The 13,147-nt window shown below is 42.2% G+C and overlaps 2 protein-coding genes across 4 annotated transcripts in view; one reads left to right on the top strand and one right to left on the bottom strand.

The window, feature by feature from the left end:
• The window catches only part of crybb1l3 (crystallin, beta B1, like 3), a 28,664-nt gene that overhangs the window by 756 nt on the left and 14,761 nt on the right, over positions 1 to 13,147 (bottom strand). The window contains exons 1-5 of one of the 2 annotated variants that reach the window (XM_035758642.1): positions 3,478 to 3,581; positions 2,394 to 2,467; positions 2,130 to 2,248; positions 401 to 533; positions 86 to 228 (exon numbers count right to left, since the gene is read on the bottom strand). In XM_035758642.1, coding sequence (XP_035614535.1) covers positions 86 to 228; positions 401 to 533; positions 2,130 to 2,248; positions 2,394 to 2,467; positions 3,478 to 3,574 — 566 coding nt within the window. In that variant the 5' untranslated portion in view covers positions 3,575 to 3,581. Of the gene's footprint in view, positions 1 to 85; positions 229 to 400; positions 534 to 2,129; positions 2,249 to 2,393; positions 2,468 to 3,477; positions 3,582 to 13,147 lie in introns of those variants that run through there. The other variant, XM_035758713.2, reaches the window with a different exon arrangement.
• LOC118372784 (beta-crystallin A1-2-like) lies at positions 7,375 to 11,473 on the top strand. Of its 2 annotated transcripts, none has more exons than XM_035758819.2 (6): positions 7,375 to 7,460; positions 8,304 to 8,367; positions 8,589 to 8,707; positions 9,081 to 9,222; positions 9,707 to 9,849; positions 10,930 to 11,473. In XM_035758819.2, exons 2-6 carry the CDS (start codon positions 8,329 to 8,331, stop codon positions 11,075 to 11,077), a joined length of 591 nt encoding a protein of 196 aa, XP_035614712.1. In that variant the 5' UTR covers positions 7,375 to 7,460; positions 8,304 to 8,328; the 3' UTR covers positions 11,078 to 11,473. The 2 variants fall into 2 exon arrangements, with proteins under 2 accessions (XP_035614712.1, XP_035614784.1); XM_035758891.2 differs by having other exon boundaries at positions 7,388 to 7,451.

Genomic DNA, 13,147 nt, shown 5'->3' with positions numbered 1-13,147 from the left:
GAAAATGAGAGAGTTAATGGAAGTTAACAACGCCTTAAATCAAATGGATGGGTAGATTGATTGATAAGTTAATGTGTCAACTCACGTTCCACCAGTGACCTGGATGCTGGCCACACGGTCCTGGAAGCCATAGGACCACAGACTCGGGATATCCTCATCACAAACTTCCATCTTACGGCCCTCAAAGTTATTACACTCAAATAGGCATATCTTGTGATCCTGGGTGTCCTGTAGGTATAGAGGGACAGAGAGAGTGATGTCAGCAATAGAGTTTACCCACTTATTCAGCCACAGCCCCCAGACGAGGAGGGGAAGCCACATAGACTATTATATAGAGTATTGATGTAGTGATGTAGTGATGTAGTGATGGATGGATGGATTAATGAATGGATAGACTCACCATGCGAACAGGCCTGACGGACATGAAGCGGTCACACCTATAGCTGTTGCTCCAGGTATCCCAGCGGGGGTACTCTCCCTTCTCCAGCATGAACATCTCTCCACTCAGGTTCTGCTGCTCATAGCCCACCCAGCTGTATGGGGACATTATAAAAGTGTTACAGCACAACTATAACACACTTATACTGAATTAACACAACTCTCTCATAAACATGATCAGAAGCCTTAAGGCTAGGGATAGCTAAGTGATTTCAAGGTTCTTAGGCGACATCATGTTAGATGTCACATGTTCATTGCAAAAGTCATGATTCACTGGAGATCGCATGTTGTAAATTAACAATGTTTCAGGTGTCTCATTGGACTAAGATAACTTTAATAGTAGTTGTAGGTTTTATTGGTTTCTCACAGTTATAGACTGAATTGTCAACCAATTTACAATCATAACATCAATCACATATAATTATCAAATAGTAAAATCCTAAACTTGCAAAACACTTAATATATTAAAGTCTTAAAATGGGCAATATACTGTATACAAAACAACAATACTACAACAACAAGGTTCAGTTGGCAGCTTTACAAAAGGCATCTTTAGAGTTCTTTGGAAGGCATTTCTAAGGCCCCTGGGCTATATGGTGTGTGCATTGATCAGTTTAGTGAAGTATGGAATGGGAGAGTCCTGATAGTGGCCTGTGCGTGTCATGGGAGTGTTCCGTTTGTGGCTGTTGCAGGTTGCCCATCCAGTAATCTGCTATCTGGTAGGGGGGACCAGGTCTGCAAACTGGGAATTCTGCAGGGATTTAGCAAATGTCTGGCAGATCAGATCCCATCTTCTATGATATGATTCTGAGGGTTTCGAGGTAGCTGGTGTACAACCCGCTAAGAATGATTCTGCAAGCTTTCTTCTGGACACGCTACAGCTAACAACTTTACTCTAAGTTCTCAAATAATACACTACATTACCAAAAGTATATGGACACCTGCTCACTGAAAATCTCATTCCAAAATAATGGGCATTAACATGGAGTTGGTCCCCCCTTTGCTGCTATAACAGCCTCCACTCTTCTGGGAAGGCTTTCCATTAGATTTTGGAACATTGCTGTGGGGACTTGCTTCCATTCAGCCACAAGAGCATTAGTGCAGTTGCTGAAACAGGAAAGGGCATTCCCCAAACTGTTGCCACACAGTTGGAAGCACAGAATCGTCTAGAATGTCATTGTATGCAGTATCATTAAGATTTCCCTTCACTGGAACTAAGGGGCCTAGCCCGAAATATAATGAAAAACAGCCCCAGACCATTATTCCTTCTCCACCAAACTTTACAGTTGGCACAATGCATTCGGGCAGGTAGTGTTCTCCTGGCATCCACCAAACCCAGATTTGTCCGTTGGACTGTCAGATGGTGAAGAGTGATTAATCACTCCAGAAAACACATTTCCACTGCTCCAGTCAAATGGTGGCGAGCTTTACACCACTCCAGCTGATGCTTGGCATTGCCATGTTGAATGTCACTGAGCTCTTCAGTAAGGCCATTCTACTGCCAATGTTTGTTTATGGAGATTGCATGGCGGTGTCCTCGATTTTATATACCTGTCAGCAACGGGTGTGGCTGAAATAGTCAAATATACTAATTTGAAGTGGTGTCCAAATACTTTTGTATATATAGTGTATGAATCCCACGGAATAGTTTCTATCTTGTATGTAAACAGATGCAGTGAGGCATGACGTACGGTCCACACTCCACCCTGATGGAGCCGATCTTCTCGAAGCCCTTCTCACACAGGTTACGGCACTCAGTGATGCACTCCATCATACGACCCTGGAAGTTCTCAAACTCAAACAGGTACATCTGAAAAGATAGACAATATCACAGAATGGTTATTTACTGTAATAAGTTATAATATAACACTGTTAATGATTTGATATGGATATCAGTATCTTGGCTAGAGATTGCATTATTAGAGTAGTTTGTAAAAAACAATGTGAAGACCTACTTTGTGGGCATGCAGTCCCATGGCTGGGTGGCTCCCAATGCTGCCCTGGGCTCCAGAGTGGGACATGGTCGAATCTGTGGCCGAACAGGAAGAGATTGAGAGAAATAAAGAGGGAGAGAGGTTAAAGCCAAGCCTCTTGGAAAAACAACTTCATTTGACATCCATATTGTGACACTCATTTTGGTCATTTGGCAGACACCCTTATCCAGAGAAACTTCCATGAGCAATTAGGGTTAAGTGCTTTGCTCAAGGGAACATCAACAGATTTTTCACATAGTTGGCTCAGAGATTCAAACCAGCAACCATTCGGTTAATGGCACAATGCCCTTAAACACTAAGCTACTTGCAACCCACCCCCCAGCTGTGTATCTATTCAACAGGCCCCCGGCCCCTAGCATCATATATCTGTACAGCTGAATATATATCAATGAGAGATTGCAAAGCAGAATGTTTCCCACCAGAGAAAAAAATACCAACCAAATTTCAATACTCGTCTTTTGACAAAAATCCATATTAAAACGCACTTCTCCACCCAAACTGTTAATACAAACATAATCTACTTTTATCTTGTCACTCAAGTATTTAATCTATACTGGTTTAGAGGATTTTTGTCTCTCATTATCTTTACTCCAAAACACATTTTGATGTTAAAGCCTGTTCTAAGAGACTTGCCTGCACAATTTACCCCCACTAAATATTATATCTATTCCGTAAATAGCAATTGCTCTGTGAAAAAATACAATCTCCAAAGATCCTTTTTAAACAACTTGTTCAAGCATACTTTTCTTACAATTACTAAATTCAGTGGCAGTGAGCACACTTTCATCTGCCAGATGCCGGGAGGCTTGTCATGTCGTATTACTGAGCTGAAAGGAGATCACAATCAAACATGGCCTCGCATCTCACTGACTGCCATTTCCCCACAAAACATCGCTCTCTTGATATAAGATAGAGTATATCCCAGAGTTAATTGAAGTAAAAAACTTCTTGACAGTTCCTGATTTAGGTCAAGGGACGAAGAGAGCCCACCTTTGCCCCCCCATCTCTCTCGCTCACAACCCCCTTCCCTGAGTGTGAATCTCACCAAGTGGCTGCTTGTCAGGTGCAAGGGAGGAATGGACATCCAGATGGATAAGCCTAAGAGTTGGAATCAGGCCCCCAGAGTAGGGATATATATACATTTACATCCCCACGCCGACTATTGGGCCGGGATCCCACCTCGTCATTGGATGAGCGGGGTTCTCTTTAGGTGCGGAGGGCGGGTCAGGGGTCATGTATGCGGATCTCCACCGAGCCGTGCTGAGTCGGCTGCTCGCTTTGTTGTCCTGCGCTACTGTGGGGTCCTGGACACACAGCCACCATCATCAGCAGAATGTACCCAACTACTCTCTCTCTCTCTCTCTCTCTCTCTCTCTCTCTCTCTCTCTCTCTCTCTCTCTCTCTCTCTCTCTCTCTCTGAGCAAGCAATGTGCTGACCTATTGTGTGTAGAACCGGGATGCAGGCACACACACACACACACACACACACACACACACACACACACACACACACACACACACACACACACACACACACACACACACACACACACACACACACACACACACACACACACACACACACACACACACACACACACACACACACACACACACACACACACACACACACACACACAAACAGTTAGGTGTTAGGTTTTGTTTTCTGCTATAGTGTGGGACCTCTCAACAGGACGGTAGTGTCTGCCAGACTGCTAACATCTTTTACAGTGAGAGGAACACAGCAAAAGGACTTGACACCTATGTCATTTTACAATTCTAGAATGTTTTACAGTGAAACAGGCAGAACCGGTCTGCTGGAGGCATAACATATTATTTGCCTGGCCTAAGTGGAAATCATCAGGTACAGTATGGTGAAGAAAGCATGTTTGCTAAAGGTGTCACATTATATAATAGCTACAGTATATCATATCAAGATAAGTGGTCAAGTGGATAAGGGTAAAAATAGGGCTTATTGATAATGATGCTTAATATACTCTAAAAGTCTAAGCCGTTGGGGGGGCATTGAATAACACGTTCAAAAATGGGAATAAAGACAGGAAAACATTTATCATAATACTGTACTTCCATTCATTTGTATGGGTTACCTTCAGACGAGTCGGTGACACTTATGGAGTCATATTAGTTTCTAGCCCAAACGGTTCGATTTTCGGGATGTCTCATGGTCTGACAAACATGGCTGTAGGTCGACCACCTTCCACCGCAGATGTGGATGCGCTGGATTGAGATGAAGCCCATACGGTTAAACTCTACCATTGAAATCGTGATGGTGCCTCTATGTCACCAAAAGGGAGGTGTTCAGTATGAAATACTCTCCCTTCTAGATGTGCTGGGTTGTACCACCTCAAGGCTTACTATGGTATGTATTAATTTGTGGACGTCCATTACCCATTTCATATGATATGTTACGAATTACAATTCATATTATATGTGATGAATATGCAAAGCATACAATATGTTACGAATTCGCAAAACGTGTGTTATGTTAAGAATTCTAGCTAGGTGGCTAACATTAGCTAGCTGCTAACGTTAGCTAGGCTAGGGGTTAGGGTTAAGGTTAGGATTAAGTTTAGGAGTTAGGTTAAAGGGTTACGTTTAGGGTTAGGAGAATTTATGAACAATTCCCCCCACCCACAACTTCTCATCTGAATGCTTTTTGATTTAATTTGAAGGATGAAGGATGAAATTGTGGTTGAGAGTTACCCTTTAAGGAACATTTTCTCTTTTAGTATTTCTCCAGTACGTTTCCTCAAGGAGAAAGCCTGCACTTCCATGTTAAAGATAATAAAACAAAACACTACAGTAAATACTACAGTAATGTCTGCAAAAATACTACAGTAAATACCATAGTGTACTACAGTCATCAAACACACTACAGTAAATACTACAGTATACTACAATCTTCAAAAACACTACATGAATTTTTTTTTTACTACAGTATTCACTGTACTGTTTTGTTAGCAAAAACACTACAGTTGTCACATCTGCTCCCGCTCCCCCTCTCTGGCGCTCGAGGGCGCCAGGTTGGCCTTCATTACACACACCTGTCACCATCGTTATGTGCATTAGCGCTACATTGGACTCACATGTACTCCATCACGGTTTTGATTGCCTCCCCTATATCTGTCTGTTCCTCAGTTTCATCCCCGTGTCAGCATTATTGCCGTTATGTTTCCCTTGTCCAGACGCTGTCCTTGATTCGTTTCATGTCCGTTATTCATTACATGTTCACAACCTGTACTTGCTTCTCATCTTCCAGCGTCTGTCCTCACAGAATGCTGACACCATATTGGAAGCACCAGGGAGTTTTTTTGTTTTGGTTGGCGACGTCGGGTCTGGGTCCAAAGGAACCTGGGATGCATCAGCTGGCTCGTCAGACTTCCATGCCTCAGCCGGCTCGTCGGGCTCCCACGCCTTATTCGGCTCGACGGGCTTCCATGCCTCGCCGGTTCGTTCGGCTCCCACGCCACGGCCGGCCTGTCAGGCTCGCCCAGGTGGGGGCCCCTAGGGGGGGGTACTGTCACGCCTGCTCCCACTCCCCCTCTCTGGCGCATGGTTTTGATTGCCTTCCCTATGTCTGTCTGTTCCTCAGTTTCATCCCCGTGTCAGCATTATTTTTGTTATGTTTCCCTTGTCCAGATGCTGTCCTTGTTTCGTTTCATATCCGATATTCATTAAATGTTCACTCCCTGTACTTGCTTCTCATCTCCCAGCGTCTGTCCTCACAACTGTGAATGGAGCCAGAAGCATACCATCCTGCATCCGACTTTTGGCTTGCCTCTCAAGCAAAACAGCGTTGATCCTGGATGGGTGACCAGATGTTGCTGGAAGAGATGTTGGAGGGCGAGTAGGAGACAGTCTTTCTTCTGGTCAAAAAAAAAAAAAAAAAAATCCAATGCCCCAGGGCAGTGATTGGGGACATTGCCCTGTGTAGAGTGCTTTCTTTCGAATGGGACGTTAAATGGGTGTCCTGACTCTCTGTGGTCACTAAAGATCCCATGGCACTTATTGTAAGAGTAGGGGTGTTAACCCTGGTGTTCTGGTTAAATTCCCAATCTGGCCCTCAAACCATCATGGCCACCTAATCATCCCCAGCTTCCAATTGGCTCATTCATCCCCCTCCTCTCCCCTGTAACTTATTTTCCCCAGGTTGTTTCTGTAGATGAGGATGTGTTCAAAGTCAACTTACCTGGTAAAAAAAATACTGCAGGAAAGTCAGCAAAAACACTAAAGTGAATACTATAGTATTTATACCATAGTATACTATAGTATTTTTTTTATTTAGGAAGGGCTTCTGAAGAGCGCTGTCAGTGAGTATGAAATTCTTGGTTCACTGGAGATCTTGTTAGTTTGTTGAGCACACTTGTTTTCTTTAATTATAAAACTTAATATCACTTATCATGAGAGTGTAAGTGTAAGTCATAGGTGCCTCAGAACATCTGATAGGGTATAGCTGAGATTTTTTTATGTGTTTTTATTGATGGATGATTTTAATCTGATGGTTATGTTCACAGCATTACAATAACATTATGTTCAATATTGACCAAAACACATTTTTAAATGGTTAGATTTTTGGTACATCCTCCTTCTGACGTGTCTCCCTATCTTTTTCCTCAACATCATATACATTAACTACTGCAAGCATGTCGTGGGTTAGGGGCTGGGCTATGACCAGGGCAGGGCTGGGCCAGGACTGGGTGTAGTCTATGTCTGTATAATCATGGGGTCCGGACAGTTGTCCAGGGGCTTGTGCTAATCGGCACTGGGCACGGTGCCCTGCGTCCAGACCAGTACACCAACACACCGTGGATTTAGAGAGCCTAAAGCCCTGTGGCTCAGTATGGAACAATGGAGGGCCCAGTAATGTGCTGACTCCTAGCCCGTCCTGCAGGCCTGGGCTCCATTCACCACCACTGTGTATAAATAGGTCCGTTTACTCAGGGGCCAGGACATCGTTTTGTGGAGCCCCCCGTGAGCGCTACACAGCTATTTTTTGGGGTAGGTCAGGTAAGCCCTCCATTTTTAGACCGTTCAGCCTATAGCCTTTTGCCAGCATTGTTGTCCATTTACATTGTCCATTGTCCTGTTTTTTCCTTTACTGTTTTCTGCTGAGTCTTGGGAATGTATAGAAAGGGTCATATGCTCACAAACACATAGGAAACACATACATACTCTAAATGGACACACCAATCGTCATCACTGTCAACATCATGCATCACACTAGAATGCTACTGTATGTATGCTGTGACGCCATCAACAGCATAGTTTACATTACACACTCAGAGTGTAACAATTGCATGACTTACAGGCACATGATACAATGGTTCACCATGTAGAATTTATAGCAACTAATAAAGCACAACATCATTATCACATGTCATTCAGAAATGTGGATGGATGCTTTGCATTGTACTACTTTGTTTGTGGTATTACATACCAACGCTAGATACCAGACCTATGTATTGAAGAGGAGTTTCAGTATTATACTATGGTATTTGCACTTCTCGATTAGTATCTGTGTCCTGCTTTCTATCAACGCTCTGGCTTTAGCTAGCTGTTTTTGTGGTGTGCCTCTCCTCCCTCACCCTTATGTGCATTGTATTATCATCAGCAAAAGCACAGGGCAGTGCTTTGTTTGGGTTTGTCTCTAGCATAGTCTATAGTCCCTACCACATGAGCATAACCATAACATTAATATATTTGGGCATTAGCTGCTGGGCACAGACTGATGCAAGAGCTCGAGCTGACTGGAGATGAGGCTCATGGTGGTTTAGTCATGTCAGCCCTGGTCTCCCTGTAAGACCAAACAGAAATGTGACTCTGCATGACTGTGTGCTTTCTGCACTGCAGGTCAATTTTTACTGAGATATCAAACATGGCGCTGACTACTCCTAACCCAATGGGACCATGGAAGGTGAGTCAATGTTGTGTATTACCATGTTTCCACAACAATTGAACTACGTTCCACAACCTTTCACATTTTCATAAAAAGTCTTAAGAGGAGGAAAAAATGAATCTTTGCACACAGCAGTGCGTTCTCTAGCAGAGACACACTGGTTGTGTTAAAAACACATTTGAAAAAACATCAATAATGGTTTGGAAAATTGCAAATATGCACTATATCCTCTGTTCTAGATCACAGTCTACGACCAGGAGAACTTCCAGGGAAAGCGTATGGAGTTCACTGCTTCCTGCCAGAACATCATGGAGTGTGGCGCGGACAACATTCGCTCACTGAAGGTCGAGTGTGGAGCGTAAGTCAGCCAGACCCCCAAAATACAAAGACATCTACATACTGAAGGATATTTATCTCCCTGACAGGTTACACGTTATCCTTCAGGGGCCAGGGGACTATTGCTCAGGCAAACATTTCTAAGGGATACTGATAGACATATACTGTATCATGGACAAACACAATTTAATAAGAAAACATGACAAAGTCTTGCCCCACCCTTGCATCTATCCACATGAACATCTGTCTGTCTGTCTGTCTGTACCATTTGTCTCTCTATCCTCTCTATGTCTCTTTGTCTATCTATCTATCTATCTATCTATCTATCTATCTATCTATCTATCTATCTATCTATCTATCTATCTATCTATCTATCTATCTATCTGTATGTGTAGCTGGGTTGGGTACGAGCACTCCAGCTTCTCTGGGCAGCAGTTTGTGTTGGAGCGTGGAGAGTACCCTCGCTGGGAGTCCTGGAGCGGCAGCAACGCCTACCACATTGAGAGGTTGATGTCCTTCCGCCCAGTCTGCTCTGCCGTGAGTGTACTAGTCAAGCCTACTTCCTGTTCCTGCCGGACCAGGCCAGACAGACAGACACTCTCTTCTGTGGGCTACGTTCCAATATTAATTGAAGAATTCCGCTTAGAATGCCCAATACATTGATTAATTCACATAATATGCTAGTACAGATAATGGAACACAGGCCTGATATTGGCACAGAAGCCAGGGTTCTGGTCTCAGTCCATGTCTCTGGCTCTTGTGACTGACACTGACAGAGTCTGGCTCTACTCACTGTTACTGACACTGATATTATTACATTTAACAGATACAAGTAGCTATCCTTGGTAGCCTCTACCAGCGTTATTGAAAGCACCAAATAACAAAGTGAATAAAACACTGTTTTATAAAGATTTCCTACTTTCCCTCATAATTCTACACAGTATATATTTTGTAAATAGTTCTGAGAGAAACAGGTTAAATGTAACATGAAATTTCCCACTCCTCTCTCTGAACTGCATAGAACCATAAGGAGTCCAAGATTGTGGTGTTTGAAAGGGAGAACTTCATTGGCAAGCAGTGGGAGATGAACGATGACTACCCCTCCCTGCAGGCCATGGGCTGGGGCAACAACGAGATCGGATCCATGCAGGTCCAGAGTGGAGCGTAAGTAGTAGGAGTAGAAACCCTGGCTTCCTTTTTCACACTACAGAAGACTACGCTCATAACAATCAGAAATAGAGGAATCAGTTGTGTCTAGTGGTCAGGAGACAAACTGCTAAAAAGGTGTAATGTGCAGTAAGAACAAAATTCATTGTAATAACTATATAATTAAAATCTATTTTAATAACTAGATCAACTTTGAGAGGATAATCCTTTCTGTCATTGATCATAATAGAACTAAGCAAAAAACAATTTCAGGACTGAAATGATGAATTATCTAAATGAGTGTCCTGTGACCTTACTGACCTCTGCCAAATGTGTTAAAGGGACACTATGGTGAACATTTAGAAAGAAATAGCTATTATATGGTGTCCCTGGATATTATACAGAAGACTAACATGCACTGTAGAGGCCAACTCTTTCTGATCTACAAGTGTCTGGACTCTAGAGCAGGGATGGACAACTTTGATGGGGGTGGGGGCCACAAACAAAATCGGAACACCATCATGAGGGACTATAGTGGCTGGGGGTTTTGCATACCCACATCCATACAAACACTTTTAGTCAGACCCGGCCCTTAGCGAAATTTTGTTGGCCCCCCCTCCAGCTTGCGAGCAAAACATTTTAGCAGCCTCCTCTTGACAGCGAAGACAAACGTTTTTCAGTTAATTTCCTGCAATTCTACTAATTTTGCCATTGGCAATTGGCTGAGAGAAAAATTTGCCGTTTTTAATATGATATCTGATGATCAAAGGGAGACCACCGGTCGGTAATTCAACCATGATTACTACAACTTTATATACCTGGCAGCTAGAATAACTTACCAATCTAAAAACATGTTAGCTGACAGGTGCTAATTGAGTGACTGTCAGTGACTGACATAACAAGAGAAAAACTGCTGAAATTGCACCAAGTTTTGAAATTACACCTTCAGTATTTCTTAGATTTTTTTGTGGAACTTGATCTGTGGCCGTACAAAAGTGGTCACCATTTGCCCACCCTTGCTCTACAGAGTAAGGGCTCGGGCTTGTTTCTTGGTATTTTATCACTTCACCCTCTTCCTCTCTCCCTCTCCCCCATTAGCTGGGTATGCTACCAGTTCCCCGGTTACCGTGGCTACCAGTACATCATGGAGTGCGACCGTCATGGCGGAGAGTACAAACACTACAGGGAGTGGGGCTCCCACGCTCAGACCTTCCAGGTCCAGTCTCTGCGTCGCATCCAGCAGTGAGAGCTTCCACAGCCTTCTCCCTCTTTCACCCTTCCTCCTCTCCTCTCCCTTCTCCTCCTCCTCTTATCCCTCCTCCACCCTATCATTCCAAGCTTGGCCAGTAGTCCTGTCAGACCTCCAAGACCAACGCTTCCTGACGCTTCTGGTGCTCCACAGCGACAAACATATTTACAGCACTTTTGTTTTTTTCCCCATCGCTTAAAGAATAAAAACAAGAGAAGAAGATACGCCCCACAGCAAGCGGAGCAAGCGGAGAGAAGGGTCTCGGGTGGTGTGGTGGTACGACTCAGGCTTTGATGCTGTTCTTCAGTGTTGTCACAGGGAATTCATAGCCACAGTGATCAATAAAGAGAGAATGAGCAACAAAAATAAACAGCGATACAAGAGTGCTATTAACCTGCTCAAGTGTCTTTACTCTTTTCACTGTCTTTTGTCTCTACTCTCCACTTGCATCTTTTCTTCGCAGTCTCAGCATTTTCCTCTGTAGGCTACTACTTTGTAATGAAGGCTTCAATATCTGTAATAGAGGTTAGAAGAGTTGATTATGTCAATATGCACCTGCCTACCATATAAAAGAGCTATAATCTACTGGTTCACGTTCAGCATCAGGGTTTTCCGGTCACTATAAACTGGGGTCAAATTGGCAATGGTGTAAAGTACTTAAGAAAAAATACTTTAAAGTACTACATACGTCATTTTTTTGGGTATCTGTACTTTACTATTTATATTTCTTACAACTTTTACGTTTACTCCACTACATTCCTAAAGAAAATAATGTACTTTCTACTCCATACATTTTCCTTGACAACCAAAAGTACTCGTTACATTTTGAATGCTTGGCATTAAGTAAAAGTCTAAAAATATTTGGTTTTAAATATACTTAAGTATCAAAAGTAAACATAATTGCTAAAATATACTTAAGTATCAAAGGTAAAAGTCTATATGTTTTCAAATTCCTAATTTAAAGCAAACCAGGTGGCATAATTTTCTTGTTTTTTAAATTCACGGATAGCCAGGGGCACGCTCCAACACTCAGACATAATTTACAAATGAAGCATGTGTTTAGTGAGTCCGCTAGATCAGAGGCAGTAGGGATGACCAGGGATGTTCTCTTCATAAGTGTGTGAATTTTTCTGTCCCGCTAACCATTCAAGTACTCTTGGGTGTCAGGGAAAGATTTGGAGTAAAAAGTACATCATTTTGTTTAGGAATGTAGTGAAGTAAAAGTAGTCAAAAATATGAATAGTAAAGTAAAGTACAGATACCCCCAAAAAATACAAGTATTTTTACTTAAGTACTTTACACCACTGCCGTCTGGTTTGCTTAATATAAGGAATTAGAAATGATTTATCCTTTTTCTTTTACTTTTGATACTTAAGTATATTTTAGCAATTAATTTACTTTTGATACTTGAGTATATTTTAGCAATTAATTTAATTTTGATACTTAAGTATATTAAAAACCAAATACTTTTTAACAAGTCGGATTTTCCCGGGCCGACGTTCACTTTTACTTGAGTCATTTTCTATTAAGATATCTTTACTTTTACTCAAGTATGAAAATTGGGTACTTTTTCCACCACTGCAAATTGGGCTGGAGTTACACCACAACATTCCACCACTTCTAGGCCTAACCTTACAAGCCCACAGTGGCAGGCAAGTAGCTATAAGTCTTAGTTGAAATGGCCCTATAATGTCAGTTAATTTTATGTGCAGTAGTCTCATCACCGTGAACAAACCTATTTCACCCTTGATTATAAGAAATATACAGTAGGAAATATACATATCAAGTGTCTACTAAATGGACCGTCATACTGAAAGCAAACTGACACATATTATACCCCTTATTACACCCTATACCACAGCACACAATTACAAATTCCTATAATGTCAACGTATTTTTGCCATAATACAAAAGAAAGCTGCTTGTGTTTATTGGCCCAAGCAAGTCTATTCTTCTTATTGTTGTCCTGTAGTAGTGGTTTCTTTGCAGCAAAATCGACATCTAAAAATAAAATATAATTTTGTTTAACACATTTTTGGTTACTACATTATTCCATATGTGATATTT

This window comes from Oncorhynchus keta, chromosome 1, assembly GCF_023373465.1.
Source record: "Oncorhynchus keta strain PuntledgeMale-10-30-2019 chromosome 1, Oket_V2, whole genome shotgun sequence".
NCBI classification, from domain to species: Eukaryota; Metazoa; Chordata; class Actinopteri; order Salmoniformes; family Salmonidae; genus Oncorhynchus; species Oncorhynchus keta.
Note: the sequence above shows the minus strand (reverse complement) of the source record. Positions and strands in the feature narration are given on the sequence as shown.

What these genes read in the sequence shown, in the direction of transcription:
- LOC118372784 (XM_035758819.2), top strand. Translation starts at nt 8,329, where the DNA reads ATGGCGCTGACTACTCCTAACCCAATGGGACCATGGAAG. An exon ending in ACCCAATGGGACCATGGAAG is followed by an intron (nt 8,368 to 8,588) that starts GTGAGTCAATGT and finishes CCTCTGTTCTAG; the next exon opens with ATCACAGTCTACGACCAGGA. An exon ending in TCCGCCCAGTCTGCTCTGCC is followed by an intron (nt 9,223 to 9,706) that starts GTGAGTGTACTA and finishes TGAACTGCATAG; the next exon opens with AACCATAAGGAGTCCAAGAT.